General features: G+C 48.4%; 2 protein-coding genes across 8 annotated transcripts in view; one reads left to right on the forward strand and one right to left on the reverse strand.

Annotated features, from left to right (window-relative positions):
* CTTNBP2NL (CTTNBP2 N-terminal like) overlaps positions 1–7,945 on the forward strand; it is a 44,129-nt gene extending 36,184 nt beyond the window's left edge. For both annotated transcript variants that reach the window (XM_070397360.1, XM_070397361.1), the window contains exons 5-6: positions 1,552–1,659; positions 3,653–7,945. In XM_070397360.1, the coding sequence (XP_070253461.1) occupies positions 1,552–1,659; positions 3,653–5,134 (1,590 nt within the window). In that variant the 3' untranslated portion in view covers positions 5,135–7,945. The remainder of the gene's footprint in view (positions 1–1,551; positions 1,660–3,652) is intronic.
* Positions 1–22,354, reverse strand: part of ST7L (suppression of tumorigenicity 7 like) — a 136,893-nt gene that overhangs the window by 29,582 nt on the left and 84,957 nt on the right. The window lies entirely within an intron of this gene.

A 22,354-nucleotide genomic window follows, 5' to 3' on the forward strand; every position in this document is an offset into this window, starting at 1 on the left:
TGTGTGTGTGTGTGTGTGTGTGTGTGTGTGTGTGTTGGGGGCGTGTTTAGAGATACATAATCCTCTAAGAAAATCTCACAGCATCCTTGTTTGGGAGGCAGGCCTTTTCCCACTTCAGACAGGAAGTAACTGACACTGAAGGGCTGGCTGGCTTTCGAGCCCACAGAAGGGGTACTTAGTATAGGGGTGACTTGTGGCTCTGGGAGATTAGGGAAAGGAAGAGGTTAGAAATAATTCCAAATTCCTTAAGACTGTATTTCAGTGTAAGAGTCTTTGAATGTTATCTATTTTAAACCAATTGCCTATCTAATCTTATGTGTTTTATCAGAGTAGAACACTGACTTTGTTGGACATCATGTAGTACCTAGAGCAGTGGTTCTCAACCTTCCTAGTGCCGCGACCCTTTAATACAGTTCCTCATGTTGTGGTGACCCCCAACCATAAAATTATTTTCGTTGCTACTTCATAACTGTAATTTTGCTACTGTTATGAATCGCAATGTAAATATCTGATATGCAGAATGTATTTTCATTGTTACAAATTGAACATAATTAAAGCATAGTGATTAATCACAAAAACAATATGTAATTATATATGTGTTTTCTGATGGTCTTAGGCGACCCCTGTGAAAGGGTCGTTCGACTCCCAAAGGGGTCGCGACCCACAGGTTGAGAGCCACTGACCTAGAGGCTTCTAATGAGGGTGCTTATAGTCCCAGTTTGCCCGAGGGAGTCCAGTTTCTGCCCATCACCTTGGCATGCCCCCTTTGACTCTGAGAAGCGCTGTTTGAGCAGTGAATTACATGGTTACTCTGCTTATTATGAAATAGATTCCCTAGTCCACCTCTTCCCAGTCCTGCTCCTCAACATTCAGACTGCCACTTTTTCTAATAACCACTTATTTTGGTAGGTAACTTCCATATTTCTAAATAATATACGGCTCTTCACTTTATCAGTTTTAGACACTTCCTTACTTCCTTTTATTATAGATGTGGAGTTCATTATCTTACACCCCACCTCTGTTTTCTCTTCACCCTTACTTACCACCTTCCCCAAACAAACATAAGCCCCTTTCCTCACCCCATTCTCCGTCACATCTGCTCTTCCCGAGCCCTGAGCCTGTCCATTCTGTGTCTCAGAGGATAAACCCTGCCTCAGGCCTGGCAGCAGATGCCTGGCTGCCAACATTCTATGTCAGAATAAAGGTGAGGCACAAAGAACTGTTCTGGGAAATACAGACTCTGAGGCAGGCCCCTTGTTTTCTGTGGGACATCACCCCTCTCCTCTGCAGTCCCCGCCACCTCCGGGTTCCTCAGGCAAAGCAGCTTCCTCGCCATTCCAAAGTAGTTACCCTCCTCCCGCCTCTCTCTCTTCCAAGTGTCATTTAAATTCCTTGTCTGCTGACGTCACTGTGCTCCTCAGTCGCCCTGACTGGGGCTGTCTGTCTGACTCTGGACTGTCTTAGGTGCTTCACTGGATAGGCACTAGTATTCATTGTATTGTAAGTGTGATCCCTTGATATTTGGAAATGACTTTTTTTAATTCTTTAAAGGTGATCTTAGACCTTGAGGAGGAAAGGCAAAGGCACGCCCAGGACACAGCAGAGGGAGATGACGTCACCTACATGCTGGAGAAGGAGAGAGAGAGGCTAACCCAACAGGTAATTCGGTGGAGGGCTTCGCGCAGCATCTGCTGGAATAGCATTTCTCAGAGACGGTTCGGCCAGGTATAAATTGGTGTTGCTCAAGAAAAAGGGCCTTGCCCTGACTGGTTTGGCTCAGTGGATAGAGTGTCGGCCTGCGGACTGCAAGGTCCCAGGTTCGATTCTGGTCAAGGGCATGTACCTTGGTTGTGGGTATATCCCCAGTAGGAGGTGTGCAGGAGGCAGCTGATCGATGTTTCTCTCTCATCGATGTTTCTAACTCTCTATCTCTCTCCCTTCCTCTCTGTAAAAAATCAATAAAATATATATTAAAAAAGAAAAGAAAAAGGGCCTTGTAGAAAACAAGTCCGGGAATGACTGGATTAAACAAAGTTAAGCAGGTTTCTAACGTCAATTTCTCAGACCCTCTAGTATGCCAATGCACACTGAGTCTGCAGGAAAAAGACAGGGTATTCTGTGTCGAGCAAATCTGTGTTTTCATAAAATCTTTTCTTGATATAGATCACTGACTGTGAGGCTATTGTTCCCTAGAATGCACTTTGGGGAACACTCATGTCAAACACTGATGTTTTCTGAATTAGGACTCCCAGTAGAAACACATTTTATTTGTGATTTTTTTTTAATCCTTACCGGAGGATATTTTTTTTTCCATTGGTCTTTAGAGAGAGAGTGCAAGGAAGGCAGAAGGGGAAGAGAGAGAGAAATATCAATGTTAAAGAGACACATCGACTAGTTCCTCCCGCATGGGCCCCAACTGGGATCAAACCTGCAACCAAAGTACATGCCCTTGGCTGGGAATCAAACCCGAGACCCTTTGGTCCATGGGTTGACACTCTAACCATTGAGCAACTGGCCAGGGCGAAACATTTTACATCACAGCCCAGTTATATACACACAGGCCTGAAACAAAAACATCATGAAATCATACATAATCCTTAAAGTACACATGGATATTTTCTCTTCTATTTTATCTTTTAAAAGTTCTGGTTATGACTTACTCAATTGGTTTCCCCATCCATGAATGGGTCTCAACATTTGACAAATACTGACTAAAAGGGTTCCTAACCCTTCCCTTTAAATGGGGTTGGGATAATGATTAAAACGGACTGCATTTGTATAAAAAGTATGATTTAAATGCAACTACTCATATCTGCGTTTAAGCCCAGAAAGAGTTACTGCTGAAGCGTTAGGTTTCTTCTCCAGCGGCTCTATCACAGCCTCCTTCATGTGCTCTCTGTCCTCTGTCCTGATCTGCTGAACTCTCCATACCTGAAACACGATGGTGGCTCAGATTCCCACCAATAACCCTGAGGCTTTCCAAGAACTAGAGGTGCCTCCTAAGTCATCAAAGAGATTAAATTGTGCCCTGACACTTCAGACATATCTGGTCTAAGCCGGCTGGTGTGGCTAAGTGGTTGAGTATCAACTATGAACCAGGAGGTCATGGTTCGATTCTCAATCAGGGCACATGCCCGGGTTGTGGGTTTGATCCCCAGTGGCAGGGGGAGTGCAGGAGGCAGCCAATCAGTGATTTTCACCATTGATGTTTCTTTTTTTTTTTTTTTTTTTTTTTTTAAATATATTTTATTGATTTTTTACAGAGAGGAAGGGAGAGAGATAGAGAGTTAGAAACATCGATGAGAGAGAAACATCAACCAGCTGCCTCCTGCACATCTCCCACTGGGGATATGCCCGCAACCAAGGTACATGCCCTTTGACCGGAATCGAACCCGGGACCTTTCAGTCCACAGGCCGACGCTCTATCCACCGAGCCAAACCGGTTTCGGCCACCATTGATGTTTCTATCTCTCCTTTTCCCTCTCTGAAATCAATAAAAATATACTATAAAAAAGAATTATCTGACCTAGGCACGTGACATGCGTGTCATCCGTGTGCAAGAAGAGCTAGCCCGGGCACTCTAGTTTACCTGTTCAGTGTATCTCTGTGTGTTTTTACTCTAATCAAGATGTGTGGTGGTCTGTCTTCCTAGTTGGAATTTGAAAAGTCCCAAGTGAAGAAGTTTGAGAAAGAGCAGAAGAAGCTGTCGGGCCAGCTGGAGGAGGAGCGCGCCCGCCACAAGCAGCTCTCGTCCATGCTGGTGCTCGAGTGCAAGAAAGCCAGCAGCAAGGCGGCCGAGGAGGGCCAGCGGGCCGGGGAGCTGAGCCTGCAGCTGGAGAAGGAGAAGGGCCGGGTGGGTGCGCTGGAGGAAGCACTGGCGGCCGAGCGCAGGCGGGGCCTGCAGACGGAGGCCCGGGTGGAGAAGCAGCTGTCGGAGTTCGACATCGAAAGAGAACAACTGAGAGCAAAGCTGAACCGAGAAGAGAACCGGACCAAAACTCTGAAAGAAGAGATGGAAAGTTTGAAGAAGATCGTAAAGGATCTAGAAGCTTCTCACCAGCATAGTAGCTCTAATGAGCAATCAAAGAAGCCAGTGACCACGTCTAAAGGCACAGTGACCGAGCCTCCCAGGCTAGTGTCTGTATTCTGCCAGACGGAGGGTTTTCAGACAGAAAGAACCCATGGGAGCAGCGTAGCCAAGACAGCAACCACTGGGCTGCCCGGTCCCACCACTCCCAGTTACTGTTATGCAAAAGCCAATGGCCATTTTGAGCCAGAGATGCAAATGACCAAGGAGTCCGTTACAGGTAGCGGTGTGGAAAACCAGACGCCTCCACGAGAGAAGTCTGTGGGCTCGGCCCATGAGAAAGCCGTGGAGAATGGTGGGTGTGCCGGGGGAATCGAGAGCCCGGTCCCGGTGCCGAGTCAGCTGCCGTCCAGCAGCAGCTCACTGTCTCCCAGCAGCACCGCGTCCTCCTCCCTCACGTCCTCGCCTTGCTCATCACCAGTGCTAACTAAGCGCCTGTTGGGGTCCTCAGCCAGCAGCCCCGGCTACCAGTCATCCTACCAAGTAGGGATCAACCAGCGGTTCCATGCAGCTCGGCACAAATTCCAGTCCCAGGCAGATCAGGACCAGCAAGCCAGTGGTCTGCAGAGCCCTCCGTCCAGGGATCTGTCCCCCACCCTCATAGACAACTCCGCCGCCAAGCAGCTGGCCCGAAACACGGTCACTCAGGTGCTCTCCAGATTCACCAGCCAACAGGGGCCCATCAAGCCCGTCTCGCCCAACAGCTCTCCCTTTGGCACAGACTACCGAAACCTGGCCAGTGCTGCCAACCCAAGGGGTGACACCAGCCACTCACCTACTCCAGGCAAAGTGTCCAGCCCTCTGAGTCCCCTGTCTCCAGGGATCAAGTCCCCCACCATCCCCAGAGCTGAGAGAGGAAACCCTCCACCTATCCCACCCAAAAAACCTGGCCTCACGCCTTCTCCCTCCGCTAACGCGCCCCTGACCAAAACTCACTCCCAGGGGTCCTCTGGGACCACCGCGGAGGACCTGGCGAGCAGCTGCTCTTCCAGTGCTGCCATGGCCAACGGCAAGGACGTTGAGATACTTCTGCCTCCCAGCAGCTAGTCCCTGAGGGGTCTGCACCGTTGACATTCCATCAGATCTTGTCCAAGAGCTCGGAGTCAGACCATTGAGTCAGATCATGTTATTTATTTTGATAGTAGCTGAAACCATCTGTATAATACATTTAGTGTATTTCACTCTTTTGTATTTTTTTAAGTAGAAACTTAGTAGTTTGGGTTTTTATGACGCACCTCTTTGTACTATAAAGCTAGAAGGGCACCTCAGAGACATCCCAAGCGCAGCAGTCACCGTGGTGGTGTGATGGAGGGAGCTGAGTGAGTAGCAGGTGGTGACTTGCTGTCTATTTTAGGACTAGAATCACTCGACACTCATTTTGAATTATGCAGAAGTGGTTCATGCAGATTTTTATTCCAGATGAACATGTTTTAAAAGTGCCTGAAATAAGACTGCCATATGAATGTGATTCTGCAGCAAAAACACGAAACGGCTCGTTTAATTGCAGAAAATTAGATCCTCTGTGAATCCTGAATGTTAAAAACAAGCACTGCTTTTAATCCTCTTTTACTGTTTTTGATACGACAAGCTGCATAAGTAGAGTGGGGATCCTAAGGTGGGTGTGAACTCACCACCCACCGGAGCTTTTTGGAGCCCCTGAGAAGCCCTCCTGAGCGTTAAGTAGCTGGGGTGCTGATTTTCTTGTGCTCTGGAAAAATTACGTCACTCCCAGTGTCCAACATACATTCTTGAATAGAATGAAATCGCATCTCCATTCAAAAAAATGTCTTCAGGCATCTACTGTTGGTAAGGAACTTCTGATTCCAATTGCTATTACTTGAATAGGAACTGGTCACTCATTCTGTATAAAAGTTTTGCCACAGAATGAGATCTTTATTCTGTAATCAAAAAGCAATAATTTAAAATTCGCTCTTTGTAATATAAATCAAAATCATACAGGTTTTACCAAGCTGTTACTCTTATTCTCCACGCTGCCAGCACTTGGTGTCTGTCTGTGGAACCAATTACCTTTTGCCTAAATGGAAGTATCGCATATCTGTATAGACACACATCCCTTCATGCGTTTGACACATAAATATTGGTGTGATGATATCTTTGGAGTTTGCAATATCGCATAAAGGATGAGTAGAAATGCATGTTAAGATTACCTACCAAAGCAACTAGATGGGTCTGGAACCCAGTCAATCAAAGGAGCAATGGTGTCCACAGGAGGTAGGGAAATTCCACATGAAGTCAGGTCTTCAGATTCATAAAAAGGCAGAGCCAGACCTAGCCGGTTTGGCTCAGTGGATAGAGTGTCCGCCTGCGGACTGAAGGGTCCCAAGTTCGATTCCAATCAAGGGCACATGCCCGGTTGTGGGCTCAATGCCCAGTCAGGGGTGTGTAGGAGACAGCCCATCAATGATTCTCTCCCATCATTGATGTTTCTAACTCTCCTCCCTTCCTCTCTGAAATCAATAAAAATATTTTTTTTTAAAAGACAGAGCCAAACTACCCCTAGTGGCACAAAACTGAACGGGCCGTGTAAATGAGTGATGTGGGTCACTCAGGCCCGTGGTGGAAGGGCGGAGCAGTAGGAACCGCAGCACACTGGATGCCCCAGCCCCGTTTAAAGGTCCCCTCCTGTTCCTCCAGCAGCTTGACGCCATGCAAGATGCTGGCCCAGGGTTACCAGCTCCTCAAATTTTATGAAATCCAAATTTTCATGAGAAACATCCTCATTTTTAAATATCAAGAACTGATTCAAAACTGTTTAAACACTTCTGCAGCTGGGTTTAGCCCACAGCTTCCAAGTTGCAATCCCTTTCGTTCTAGAAACTTAAATTATTTCCATCATGGCAGGTGTGTGAGGACAAAGCCTCCAGACTTTCCAACCTGTAGGCCAGTACAGGAAACAAAGTCCATAGAGTATAATGACCATCTCCCTCTTCCAAACAAGACTGCCCACACCCAGCTGCGACGTGGTTATCTGATTGTGTCCACAGGGATGGGCGTCACAGGACATGGTGTCCTCACATACATTCTCGCCGACATCTACCCAGTAGCCCCTGACTGCGGTCATTTAAGTCTGTTTCCTCTTAATCCAGTATGAGTTGATGGGCAGGTGATGGACATTAATGTGTAACTCGCAGGGGAGCACAGCGGTGTCTCCACAGCTCATGGTTTGATGAGGCCAATACTTAACAATTAAAAACGATTCATGCCCCAGAGAGTCTACCAGTGATGAAGGGAGTATCTTAAACTTCCCAAAGCAGTCATGCACTGAGCTTCATTCCCAGCCTAGCCAAATGATGGTGTTGATGATAAAATAGCTGAACTTTTTAAATTGAGGGGCGATAGTCCCAGAGTATTATTACCTCTCTTGCTTTAAATGGTAATCTTAAAGGTTGCATTGTGCTCTTCCTTTATTTTGGCATAGATATATAGAGAGAGATATTATGGGGAAGTTTATTTCTTAGGAAGTGCACTGAATAATGTATTTCTTTTACAGTGTAATATGGGGGTGGGGGAAATGAAAAAGAAATGTGTATTTTTGCTAGTTGCCTATCTTCTGAGATAAAAAGCACAATACTGCAATGGATCCAATAATCCAGTTAGGTATTATAGATTAGTATTTAAGTTTGCCGTAGATGGTGTGTGCTAAGTAAAAGTTCCATGATTCACAGTTTTGGTATTTAACCCATGTTGCAAAAGCTGTGTTACTGGTCAACAGATTATAATGATGTGCAACCCATAACACAGGCATTAACTAGTCACTAACATTTGTAAAGCAAATGCACCATGCAGAAATCTTCATCCATTTTTATAGCAGACTACATTAAAACAAGTTAAATCATACTGTCTGGGGGAAAATAGTCTTGTTTGTACAAAGTGAAGAATGTTGCCCAACAAGGGCCTGTTTTGTTCCGGGAAGAAGCAAGTGGTGTAGAGAGAGCATTCGTTCACAGCTTTAAAAAGCCAAATGAAGTCAGTGACCCATCCAGTTAGACCCCAAAAGGAGCTAGAACATTGGTTTTCTTTAGAACTAGAGTTGGAGGAAGCCTTCCCAGTATCCAGTCTGTAATTGTTAAACCATTAGGAGACTCTGAACCTTTTGAGAATCTAAGAAAAGCTAGACTCTATCCCCAGAAAAAATGGATATATACAAATTTGGTTGATGATTTCACAGGATCCAGACCCTGAAACCATCCATGATTCGTGCCCTAACTTCAAAACACTGATCTTGTCCTGCCTCTTCTCACTTTACCAATGACTGATGCACCTCTTGTCTCCCAGTCCAGCGCTGCTGCTGCTGCTACTTTGTTAGTAAATGTGAGTTGTAGCCAGACAAAAGCACTTGAAAAGTCCCTTGATGTACAAAAGATGTTCAAACAGTGTGGATGTTTACATATCTTAAGTTTCCAGCATTTAAGCCAATTAATGATCATCTCAACAAACACTGGGCATATCTGGTTTCCCATAACAGCCTGTCAGCAATGCTGCCTGGTCAATGTGTGTGTGTGTGTGTGTGTGTGTGTGTGTGTGTGAGAGAGATTTATAAAGAGCGATTCTGGTGCTTAGTACTTGAAACAAAATTTCAAATATCTTTTGAAACACTGGATGTGGATTCTTACCCATGAGTCAGAGGTAGGCAATGAGTGTTGTCCCACAGGAGTCATTTTAATGTAATTACTATAAAACTACTTGAGAACCTATATCCAGCCATCTGCTCGTCCATCAATGGCCAATTCATTGCTAAAAGCAGAGAGAAAGGGTCGTGGTTCTCAGACTTTCTTGTGCTTCAGTATAACCTGGGAGCTGCTAAATGGGATTCCTGGGGGTGGGCCTAGGGACCAGTTGATGTGGGTCATCTCCTGAGAAATAGTGCGTCATAGCCCTCACCAGTTCACTCGCAAAAGCTGGTTCTTGCCTTTGACCTAAGGAGACGTCTTAAGTTCCTGAGTCTGGTTTGCCAGAAGGCATTTCAGAGTTAAGAGTGTCTAGTTGGGTTCCCAGCCGTGCTGATGATTTCACACGCACGTTGCCTTAGTAACCTTGACAAGGGTGCTGTGAGGTCACTGAGGACCGGAGATTTGTACAAGCTTTAGTAAGGGACAGGGCAGCCTGGACTTAACCCCCAGGGCTTTGCTCTTTCCACTACCTGTGTTTCGCTGATCCCAGGCCCTCTGGTGGGGGGAAGGCGGTTGGGGGTGAGGGAGGGGGGCGAATAGGAGGGGGTGGTTCTGACTGTAGACTAAAGTTGGGCTCTAGATAAGTGTCTGGGCAGATTCTTGGAATGGAGCAGGTTTAAACCCTGCAAGACAACACACTCGCCTCCTACTCACCCTACCCATCCCCACCCCCGAGGATTGGATTATCAGACCTAACCAAGAATTCCTCAAGAAACAGATTTTCCTTTAATATTTAAGACAGAAACCAAGGTAGCTATTACGGAAAACAAGTTTTAAAGTGTTTCCTTTAAACAATCTAGTTGGGAGAAGCAAAACATTAACCCAGAAACTTAACTGAGACCACTGACTAACGGCGGGGTTATTGAAGGTGCCCTGGCAGAGGAATTAAGCACGACGGAGGAATTGAGGTGACACAGAGTACCCCGCGGCTCTGTCCACAGCACTGAAGTGGCTGGTTCTGAGAAAGTACTGGAAGTGTCCCAACAAGATTGGCCATATCCCTGGGGAGTCACCTACTTAATTTGACAAGAGCCCTACTCACTCACACGGTAGACACCAGACCCCCTTGAGGAACGAAGGGCTTGTTTCCCTCGCTGTGGGCATTCTGACAGTGAACTTCCCTCGGCCTGAGCCCCTTGTGGGAACTGCCTTAGCTGCACCATCATTCTGACCAAGGTCACATCTCCTTCCGTGGGCAGTTCATGTCCAAAGACTGGCTGGTGTGGAGACCCGGCCCCTTGTCCCTAATCAAGGGTTCTCTGAAGGGTCATCCCAGCTTCAAACCCCCCAGTAGGACGGCTGAGCCACAACTCAACTTTCTCTTCCCTTTTCCTCCCCTGCCCTCCACATGGATCCCAAGGGTATTTAGTCCTGGTAACCTCCTGCGCCTCAGTCTCCATCTCAACTACTCTGTTCCCTTGGTCATGATCAAGTTTAAAGGAGGGTGCACACACTCTGGATAAGTTATTTGGTACCAAACTCTCAACAGGTATTTTATTTATGTTACTTCACTTAGTCAATACAAGTCCTAAGAGAGGCTAGTATTCCGACTTGGCCCATAGGGTAAGGGAGGCTTCCCGGGCGCAGGAAATGGCCGAGGTCCTACAGCAGAGCAGGGCTGCCTCAGTGGCACCGCTGGAACTCAAACCATCCCACTGACCTTCAAGTCCACTCCGTCCCACTGGCCATACTATAGCCAAAACTATGGAAAAATATGTCTGGCTAGTCTAGAATGTTAGCACCTTGTCAGCCAGACACCTAAGTGAGAATCCACTCGTTAGCTAGCTAGCTTTTGAGACTTTCACCAGAAGCAGGACACTGAGGATGCAGTTCGGTGGGGAGAAGGAGAGGGCTGGTTGGAGCAAGAAGGAAGTTTAGAGATCCTTCATTCTAGCTCCCACATTACAGATGAGAACGAGCCCAGAAAGGCCAGGTGGCTCGGCCAAGCTGACACGTCTGGCTCGTGGCAGAGCTCAGTCTGACTCCCTTGCTTCCGCTGCGGCGGCCTGCACCTCCCTGAGCTGCCCTGGGACCAGGAATTGCGACCTCAGCCCCGGCTGCTGCCTCGGGCTCTCCTCCCTCTCACCTGATTCTCTCCAACGTCTGGGCACTGATCTTGCTCACCTGAGCTGCCCCAGATTCCGACCTCTGTCCACTGGCCTAGGGCTGTATGCCGACTTGTTGCCACAAAAATCCTGTCCTCGTACCTCTGAACTGGTTTGACAGCTGAGGCGAGGCTGGAGGGGGGATGGTGGAGTGTCTACTCCAAGGCTGTGCCTCCTCTGTCTCGCAGCGGCTCTTCGAAGCACTTACTCATAAGGCAACCTTTGCTGCTCAGGTGTGGACGGGAGTCACTAAGCCATGAGCTTCTATCCCGAGTCTGACCGGCCACACCTGCCTGTGTGGGAGAGACACTCCCTGTCCCGGCGCAAACACAACTCTCCCCAAAGGGCCTTTCATTCTCCAAACACTCACCCTTCTCCCTCTGTAGTGCCCACCCTCCCACGCCCCTCCTCCCCAGCCCACCCAGCCCAAACCGAAGCCTCCGGACTGTTTGGCCTCAGAGCAGACAGGGTGTCCTCGGCGTGATAGGGTGGTTTGGGGTGGTGACCACAGCACACAGGCCCCTTCTTCATCTCCAGTGAGTTTCCCCTCCCCTGAGTCCTGGTGAGTCAACACCACCGGCCCACACACAAGGCTCCTATTCAGGGCTCACTTTCCTCCGGCTCTAACTCGGGTCTGGCATCTCTCTCCCTCTCATTTTCTATGTAGGCCTTATTCTCTCCATGGGAAAGCTCTGCTCCCTGCCCCGTGCCTCCTCTCTTTCCCCCGTCCCCCTCCCCTCACACACACCCTCATTCCTCAGCCATACCTTCTGGAGTTTGCAGTCCCAGCTGGATACAACATAAAGGGGGTGGAACAACATCAACTGTGAAACTGTTAAGTCCGCATTCGCGTCGTTTCCGCCAGCGTTTGTTGCTGCTGGCGCTGCAGACCCCTGAGCTATGTTGAGAAGGACACCCCCACACTCCCACTTATGTGCCTGCCCATCATCCAGCCAGCATCGTTACTGACTCAAGCTACGGGCAAACTTTTAGGGGGAACAGGTTTGGCAGCTGTGACAGCTCAGGGCAGTGCTGGGCAGATGCAGCAGGTGCCCCAGATGAGTGATGGGACCCCTGAGCGCCTAGAAGTTCAGCAGAGCAGGGAGATCTGTGGGTCTAGAGATGCCGATTTAAATACACAGAGGGGAGGATACTGACTTGCATGGATAAGGGTATGTGTACTCTCTGTACCCGGGACATGGGGATACAAAAGGGGCCAAGCAAGAAAGTAGGTCAGAACAGGAGCTTTGCCATTCTCTGTGGCCTTGGGCAAGTCCAGCTCTGCTAGCCTCCATTTCAGCCTCAGGAGCAGGAGGATGTGACATGAGTTGCTGCCTTTGGGGAAAGAAAGGCTCAGCGATGAGAGGGCTGCCTGTCTCAGTGAGAAGCTGTGTTCCCTTCTTCCGAAAGCTGAGTTGCTTGCGCCCCCTGGTGTTTCTGTTCCTATAATTCTCTCTACACAGTACGGCCACACCACCGCTGTGTCCCCTCCCCATGGGTCCCCTCCCCATGTGGAGACTCTGCCACTCCCCCAGTGGCGAAGGATGGAGCAAAGCCACAGTCCCTGCCTCACACATGGATGGGGGTCCCAACCACTGAAAGGAAAACCACAGCAACAATGGAACAGGGTTGTGTGAGCCTTAAATGAACAGATAGACTTCAGGCTAGTGAGGGCACAAGCAAGCACTCAGCAAGTGATAGCAATTACGATCATGTCATTGCTGGAACAATGACGGACACATAGTAGGTGCTCATAACTATTTGTTAAACGGGTCAGGAGGAGCCTATCAGCATTTGTTTATTTGTTTATTCATTTGCCCATTTAATTATGCTTTTAAGATGTCTTGCTCCTCCTATACTGTCTTTGCTAGAAAACAAAACCAAAACAAAACAAACATTGATGAGTCAAGTAAGTAAGCAAGAGCCAGCACCCTGTGGGAGGAAAACAGAGATTTCATTCATTCAGACACCCATACAACAGCTCCTACTAGGTGCCACTCACTGACTAAGGCACTGAGGTAGAGAAATAAATACGTTACAGCCCTTTGGAGGCTTTAGGTGCGGGTGGGAGAGACAAACACAAAACATGGTGTGATGTGTCCAGTGTTGACTATAATAAACATAGGAACACGCTGTGGCATTACAGTCGGGAATGGGGGAGTCAGGAAGGGTCTCACAGAGGAAGTGACATTTGTCCTGCTCCTGAAGGGGGTAGATCTCCCAGGTGAAGAAGAGCCGAGGGCGTTCCAGGTAGTAAGAACAATATACGCCATGCACCGAGCTGCCAGTGGGTCAGGTGAGAAGTCTGGGTTGGCATGTGGGTCTGGAGAAGTAGACGGGGACAGAAAGGGTGTGGTCTGCCCAGGGGATGACGTGGACTCTATCAGGTGGACCATTAACAGTGATGGCGAACCTATGACATGCGTGTCAGAGGTGACACGCGAACTCATTTTTTTGGTTGATTTTTCTTTGTTAAATGGCATTTACATATATGAAATAAATACCAAAAATATAAGTCTAGCCGGACCGGTTTGGCTCAGTGGATAGAGCGTCGGCCTGCGGACTCAAGGGTCCCGGGTTCGATTCCGGTCAAGGGCATGTACCTTGGTTTCGGGCACATCCCCAGTGAGGGGTGTGCAGGAGGCAGCTGATCGATCTCTCTCATCGATGTTTCTAACTCTCTGTCCCTCTTCCTTCTTCTCTGTAAAAAATCAATAAAATATATTTAAAAAAAAAAAAAAAAATATAAGTCTTTGTTTTACTATGGTTGCAAATATCAAAAAATTTCTATATGTGACACGGCACCAGAATTAAGTTAGGGTTTTTCAAAATGCTGACACGCAGAGCTCAAAAGGTTCGCCATCACTGAACTAGGAGCTGAATTGAGGAGGCATCATGAGCAGAGGCAGATGAACCATGATGTTTAAGCTTCAAGGACCATTCCTGGCACAGCCTCTCCCAACCCTGAAGGGCCCAGCAATGTGTTCATATTTTTTCTGAAGTTTCCTAAGGTAAGATGTCTTAACGGCAATCAGTTAAGGCTGCTGGCTCTTTTTACTCTGACTTACCCTATGTCACACCATGTTGGGTGGCCTTGGAGTGGCCGCCACAGCATGTAGGGAATTCAGCTATTGATAAGTTGAATAAGAAACTATTTTTGAGTGAAATATATTTATGTAGTTTGCAGTCACTCCATGTATAGGTGAGCTTTTGCCAGTCATCCCAGTGCAGGAATGGCTCCCAGGAATGCCTTTGCCTGCCATCAGGCTGCCTCACTCTGCACAGTGACATGAAGAAGCAACACTAAGGTTATATTGCTATAAATATATAGGCACTACAAGTCTTTTAATTAAAAGGTTTAAAATATATGGGGCCAGAGCTAGCTGGTCCTAGAAAATTGTTCGATAATATATGTGTAAAATTATAAATGGGCAATTACTTTCTCATCAATGCCCAGTCAAAAGAAAATGTGTCTCTTGTCAGGAAAATATCCAATAATTCAGTATACACAATTATAAATGTACAATAAATAAAGATTTTTCTCAAACATGCACTAGCTGAAAGAACTCATCTCCAGCAGACTTGCAGCACAAGAAATATGAAAGAAGAAACTTCAGCCAAAAGGATAATGATTCCAGAAAACTGGATCTATACAAAAAAATGAACAGCACAAAATATGTAACTATGTGGATAAGTATAAAAGATAATTCTTTTAGTCTTTAAATCTCTTTAAAAGTGCATCCAAATATACTGTGAGATTTATAACATATGAAGAAATAAGATGTTTGACAACAATAACACACAGGCTGAGAAATGGAAGTATACCATAGTAAGACTCTTATTCTATACATGAATCAGTATATTGTATGACCATAGACCACAATAAGTTAAATATGTATACTGCAATCCCTAAAGCAAGCAAACCTCCCCCCACTCAAAAAAAGTCTCATAAGGCATCAAAAGATATAAAAATGGAATCATGAATAATATTCAATCAAAAACAAAGAAAAAGAAGGAAAAGGGGAGCAAAGAACAGAGGATAGAAAAATAGCAAGAATGTTGATTGAAAACTAACCATCTGAATAATGACTTAAAATGCATAAGATCTAAATAACCCAATTAAAGGCAGAGATTGTCATATTGTATAAAAAAGACCCAAATATATGCTGCCTACAATAAATCCATTTTACATACAAAGATATCAATAAGGTACTTTGTTATACAATATTCCAACCAAATGCAGGGGAGTACATAATATTTCTGAGTGCATGCAGAACACTCACCGTGAGACTCACCATTAAAATTTCTAAATATTACATTTGTAATATTTAAATCATACAAAGGATGTCTTCTGACTACAATGGAATTTAATTAGAAGTCAATGAGCTCTGACCGGTTTGGCTCACTGGATGGAGCGTCGACCTGGGGACTGAGGAGTCCCGGGTTCGATTCTGGTCAAGGGCATGTGCCTTGGTTGCGGGCACATCCCCCGTGGGGGGGGGGGGGGCGGTGCAGGAGGCAGCTGATCGATGCTTCTCTCTCATCGATGCTTCTCTCTCATTGATGTTTCTGGCTCTCTGTCCCTCTCCCTTCCTCTCTGTAAAAAATCAATAAAATATATTAAAAAAAAAGAAGTCAATGACAGAAATGTCTTTGAAGAATCTCCAAATATTTGAAAAATAGCACAGTTTTAAATAACCCATGAGTCAATGAAGAAATCAAAGGGGAAATTAGAAAATATTTTCATATGAATGAAAGCAAAAACACAACTTATCAATATTTATGGAACAAAGATAAAGCAATACTTAGGTAAACACAGGATGAAAATAGGCCATTAAATCTGGCAGTTAGGAGACATTTTGTGATGATACTGAGAACAACTCCAAATATAATTTGAGTACTAAAACCAGATTATGGCAAATTAAGAAATAAACAGGAGTTAAGAACTTTCAGATGGCTGCCTGGCTGGTGCAGCTCAGTGGTTGTGTCGACCTATGGACCAGGAGGTCAAGGGTCGTTTCCCAGTCAGGGCACATGCCCGGGTTTTGGGCTTGATCCCCAGTAGGGGGCATGCAGGAGGCAGCTGATTCTCTCTCGTCATTGAAGTTTCTATCTCTCTCTCCCTCTCCCTTCTTCTCTGAAATAAAAATACATTTAAAATATATATTTTTTAAAGAGAGCATTCTTTGTTTCTCAAAGCCAAAAGAATTTTTTAAAAAGAACACTCAGATGGAAAAATTTGGATTTTTCCTTAATGTAAGGACAAGGGAGGGTAACTAGCTTTGAAAAAGTTTTGAGATAAAGTTTGAAAAAACAGAGTTTATCTTTAGACCAGGAGTAACTGGTTAATGGGCTGAGAAATGTAAAAAATTCAGAGACAGGTTGGCTCATTATATGGAAAAAAAGAAAAGCCAGACCTTGATCCATATACAAAATACAATCCTGTTGGAATAAAAACAGAAGTATAAAATATAAAACTATAAAGCTAACAAAAAATGTAAGGGAATATTTTTTGTAATCCTTGCATGAGGAAAAGACTTCTCAAATAAAACCCCAGAAGCACAAAACCATGGGGCAAAAATTGATAAGTCTGACTATTTAAAGATTTATGGTCAATAAAGAACACAATAGATAAAATTAACAGTTTGTTTTTTAAATCCTCATTGGGGCATGTTTTCTATTGATTTTTTTAGAGAGAGAAGAAGGGAGAGGAAGAGAGAGAAACATTGTTCAGTTGTGCCCCTACCAGGGATGGAACCCACAACCTAGGTATGTGCCCTGACCAGGAATTGAATCTGCAACATTTTGGTGCACAGGATAATCTACTGAGCCACCCAGCTCAGTTAACCACTGGGGGTGCTTTCAGTTCACCCCTGTGTTCGTTGTAATTTTTTTAAAATATATTTTATTGACTTTTTACAGAGAGGAAGGGAGAGGGATAGAGAGTTAGAAACATTCATGAGATAAACATCGATCAGCTGCCTCCTGTACACCCCTTACTGGGGATGTGCCCGCAACCAAAGTACATGCCCTTGACAGGAATCGAACCTGGGACCGACCCTTCAGTCCACAGGCCGAAGCTCTATCCACTGAGCCAAACCGGTTAGGGCCGCTGTAATTTTTAATATGGGTAGACGTAACCTACATAAACAAAAGCTCTTTGGGATCCTTGATAATATTTACGTGTAAAGGGGTCCTAAGACCAAAAAGTTTGAGAACCCTACCTGAGCCCAGCGCCAGGTGTGGGCGTGGCTTTGCTGCAGGGAGGGGCTGTAGACAGGACCGAAGCACCCGAGGCCACCTTTCGCGCCCATAGGGACGCACCTCTCTGGGCCACGCTCTGCTAAGGTTTCCTGGGAGTCGGACACGCGCCTCGCCCTGCCATGCCATGCCGTTCCGGAAAACGCCACTGCGGGGCGCACGGCCCACAGCGCGAGTCACCCATCAGCGAGTCGGGACCCGCCGGCATCTGGGCTGCTGCCCAGCGTTTTCCTCCGCGGAGGAGCCTGGGTCCCGGCCAGACCTGAGCCGGCTGGTCCTCACTCCGGGCTCCGTTGGCTCGTCCTCCTGGGCCACGTCCGGCGCAGGTGTGGTGCCCGCGGAAAAGAGCGCTCCCGCAGCCGGGGCGGGGGGAGTTGGGGTGGTGGTGGGGCGCACACCGAAGAGCCAGCCTGTTGCTCAGTCCCCGAAGGGCGCCCCGACGTCCCCCACGTGCCTGTCCCTGCGGAAAGCAGCGGGATCGCTCCCTGTTCCGCGCCCTCCCCTCGCTGGCCCGGCCCTCTGCGCCCGGCAGACCCTTTCTTATGCAAGCGCACGACAGACAGAGATAAATGGCTGCAGCTGGAGACCGGGCTAATTGATACAATAAGTTCTGTAATTGCCTCAAAAATAAGGTAATGATTTGGCAGAGGGAATACTTTGATCTTATCAGCCAGGAAAGACCTCTCTCTCTCCAAATGAAACTTCAGAGAGGGGCTGGAGGCCTCCAACTTGGAGTGTGAAGCGTAGGAACTACCTCACCCTCCCTCCAATCCCGCCCCCCCCCCACCCCCACCCAACCCCCTTTCCCTGCCTGACACTGCAGGCTTTTCAAGAAGGGATGGAAGGACCCTTTTCCTCTAAGGCCTGGAGAATATGCGCCTATGTGCCATGTGCTGTGTGCAGAAGGGGTGGGTTCTGAGCTGTTCAGAAACGGGGATGGCTGGAGTGATTTCTCCAGCCGATGAGAGGCTGTGAAAAAGGAGATGGGGCGGGGGGCAGACTGGAATTATGAAAAACCTGATTTGGCTCAGGTCTGATGGGGTTTCTTAGCCAGTGAGGGCTGCTCATGTGGGCTTTTCAGGCAGGAGGGTGGAACAGAGGGAGGAAAACCTTGGTCCTGCCTTCTCCAAGAAGCTGCACACACACACACACACACACTCACACACTCACTCACACACCCGCGCTCTGCGCTGTGGGTGTCCCTGCCTGGCAGAGGCCCCAGCACAAAGAGGATTAGAGAGATGAGCTAATCTGGTTTGTATCCCAGACACGGCCTCAGAAAGGGACCTTGTCTACCCTGATGTTTAAGGCGTGAAGGAGTGAGGAGTCCTTTGGCGGCGGCTGGCTGACAGTATGAGACGCCTTCCTACTGGGGACCGTAGGATGACAGGTTCCTGACTTCGGGGACAAACTTAGGGAGCAGAGGAGCAGGGTGGATGGGCTGTGCTACCAGAAATGAGAGGGAAAGGGAGGAAGAGGCCCCTACGGAGGGAACTAGACCTCCACCCTACCTGTTTCAACAGCGAGGAAACTGAGGCCAGGAGCTGGGCAGTGACTTAAAGTCGTGCAAACTGTGCATGGCGAGCTGGGGCGGGGGGTGCGCTCAGGTTTTCTGATTCCTTTCAGTCTAGTGCTCTTTGCACTGTGTTGCCGGGACTGCAGGGGAAGGTGTAAGACAGGGGGCAAGAGAAAGAGAGAGACAGAGACAAAAGGAAACAAAGATACACACCAAGAAAAAACAGAGAGGAACATGTGCGCGCACGCGCGCGCACGCACGCACACACACACACACACACACACACACACACACACTGAGAAAGCCACAGTCAGAAGAGGTGAAGAGAGAGAGATGGGGAGAAGAAAGGACAAATGAGAAAGACAGACAGATTCATACAGAGGGAGAGGTGGATCGACAGGTACACACCAAGAGACCGGGAGTGGCAGAGACTGAGAAGGAGACAGATCCAGACAGGAGGGAAGGCAGGCATAGACAGAGACAAATGAAGACAGAGAGAGGAATAGACACAGAATGACAGGAATATGACCCAGAGCGACACAGAGAGGAGACATGGGGAGACTGAGAGGCAGGGTGAACCGAGGAAGGCAGGGTGGGAAGGAGGCAGATAGTGGGACTGCAGATTCTGGTCCACTAGAAGCAAATCTCGCTTCCAGACCATTCTGTTGCCCAGAACAGGTGGTGGGGAGAGAAAGCAAGCTCAATGCTTAGCTTATATGACACAGGCTGATTGGGAGAGGGGTGCTGGAGGCAAAGTGGGAGCCACCACCCCTGGGGGTTAGGCTGGTCAGTGACCACCCAGGATCCCTGCAGCACGCCCACTGGCCTCACACAGAACCGGGCCACCCGCCCAGGATGGCCGTCAGCCCGCCCACCGCCTGGCTCCAGTCTGATTATGGACAAAGTGCTAAAAGGCTCCAGACCCCACAAGCCCCGCCCCATGGTCCCACCCCCCCCTCACCCCCCACGCTTCCCTCCTCCCTCAGCTCCCTCTTTTCCTTTTGCCCAGGCCCCTTGGGGAGCAGTCTACCCCATCTGATCACTGGCTGGGAGGAAAGGGGGTCCCTTCCATGGTTTGGGACTGGATGCTTCTTCCTTCCAAAGCCCTCTTGGCCTGGCCTCTTTGAGACACGTTCCATGCCTCGCCTGGGAGCTCATAAATACAAAGGAGAGGTCGGTCAGCTATGCACAAAACGTAGATCTGCACCCCACCCCTTTAAGAGCCCCTGGGTTCTTTGCAAGCTCCCTTCTCTTTCCTAGACACCTGCATGGAGATGCTGAGGAAGGAGAGACAGGGCAGGGGCTGGGCACGGGAAGGGGGAACCCTGTGTGAAACTGGCCCCATTTCAAATGAGACTTGCCTCAGTTTGCAAAGAAATCTCAGGAAAGGCGGCTCAGGGCCCCTTGTGCAAACAGCAGGCGCAGGAATTCCTTGACTCCCATCCAAACCTCCCCCCAGCCCCTTCTCAGCCTTTCTCTCTGCTCATTACCATCCACACCACCTCCCACCCACGGGGAAAGAGAGAAGGTCATCGCCAAAGGGGCCCAGGGAAGGGGAGGCCTCCTGGGGAGGGCAGGCCCTGTGGAGTAAGAACTGTTTACCCACATCTGAGCTCCTAGAACTCACCTCCACTCCCCTCCAAGGGCCAGTAAAAACTCAAAATTGTCCAGTCCCACCCAATGGAAGATGAATCCTAAGTCTAAGTGGCCCCATGGGGAGCAGGTATGGTGAGAGGGCGGAGGCTGTGATGCCACCTGGAGGAAGAAGGAAGGCCTGACTCTGAGGCTGGGTGGGTGCCATCCTGCTGGAGACCCAGGGAATCCGGGAGCCTGAATTCTCTTCCTGGTCTCTGCTGACAACCACAGCATGAGCGGGAACAGCTAAGCCTAGTGTGCCACCCTCAGATGGCTTTATTGTGCTTGTCAGAAAACGACCTTTCACAACCTCAGTGTCATTTAAATGTCCTGGTCAGTGCTGGGCACACCCCAGGTGCTCCGTAAGTGCCTACACAATTCCATGCAGGCCCCTCCAGACCAGAATGTGGCTCGCAAATCAGTGGCTCTTTCCCGAGGCTCCCATTACAATGGCTGGCGGAGTGGGGGTGGGGATGGGAGGGAGGAGCAGGTCAGGCGCTAGCTAAGCCTCTGGCCTTGGCCCTTGCGTGAGGAGCTGAGCTCTCCAGTAGTGTCTAAGACCTTGAGCCTGGAAGTTTATTTTGAGATTTGAAACTCCAAAGTGGCAGATCCCAGAAAACCTCTTCTCTGGCTCCGTATTTGTTCTCTAGTTAAGTGGCTGAGAGTTGCTCTTGCAGTCAGCTGGCTCCTGCAACTGGGGTTCCTCCTGGGGAGCTGGGGGCTCCAGGGAAGGGGAAGGAGTGAAGCCCCATCCCGGATTGTCCACTCTGGGGTAGAGGTAGCCTGTGAGCCATGGGGAGGAGTCTTGTCCCCTCACCCACTTTCCTCCCTCTTGGAGTTGCTGTTTCGGGGGGCCCCTCAGCTCAGCCACATGCTTTAATAGTTGAGCATCTATGTTGTGCCAAGACACAGTCCCACTTGAGTAGGAAGACAGCTGAGGCCAAGGAAAGGGCCTCCAAAGTGAGCCTGGGGCCCATGTGGGTGAGTCCACCCAAGGTTAGGGCTGATGTGATCATCCGCAGCTCCCCACCCTGCAACCTCAGGCCCATATGTAGAAACAGACACGGGGCCAGAGTCACACCCAGGCCGAAGCACACAGCAGAGTCTGGGAGAGGCTGCTAGAGCGTGCTGACTGCTGCCCAGCATCAAGGTGGCCTTGGCTGGGAGGAGGTGAAAGGGTGGTCCAAGGGAAGGGGTGGGGCCACTCCTCTCACCTACTCCTCTCAGGAGAGCTCAGCATAAAGTCTGCTGCTTTTTCAAGAAATATAAGGGCCAAACAGAGCCTCCCAGACTGAGAAAAAGGACAGAAGGGCAGGGGGAGGGTCAGCTGATTGGTCTCTGTATTCAATCCTCTCCCACTCCCACCCAACTTCCCACCTTCCCCCCAAAGGTGGGCACCTTCTACCCTGCACAGCATGGCTCACCCCTGCTCCCCACCTGAACTCCTCTTCTCCACTCTAGCCTCCTCTGCTCCAGCTGGCTGGCCCCTTCTAGCTCTGCACACCAGCCCATCCCACCTTAGGGTCTGTGCTGGCTGTTTGGGATCCTCCTTCAAGCCTTTGAATGTTACCTAAATGAGACCCACTGGATCACCCTAGTTACAATTCTATTTTTTCCTACTCATGGCTTTCCTACATACTATACTATGTTTTACTTACGATGTTTCCTGTTTATTGTCTATCTTCTCCCAATAAACAGTAAACTCCATGAGGGCAGAAATTGTTTTGCTTTGTTCACTGATGTGTCCTTGGTGCTGAGCAGTCTGGCACGTGGTAGGGAATAAATATTTGTTGAATGGATGATTGCACTCTGCCCCCTGACACAGCAAGTGAGGGAGAGGAGTAAGAAGTGGGGAGAAGGGATAAAGGTCCCTCTGAGCCCTTCTCCCCCAGCTCAGCTTCTGGGATGTCTGTGGCCAGCTGCGCCCTGTCCGCTCACACTCAGGCGTCTCTAACACCCCCAACCAAGAACTGACAGTGAGTTTGGGGTTGGGGGGGGGGGGTGAGCAATTTCCAGCGCGTTGTTTACACCAAGGCTTTATAGTTTAGATAAATCAAGG

Source organism: Myotis yumanensis, unplaced genomic scaffold (genome assembly GCF_028538775.1).
Source record: "Myotis yumanensis isolate MYYU_CA2020_CCGP unplaced genomic scaffold, mMyoYum1.0.hap1 SCAF_17, whole genome shotgun sequence".
Lineage (NCBI taxonomy): Eukaryota > Metazoa > Chordata > Mammalia > Chiroptera > Vespertilionidae > Myotis > Myotis yumanensis.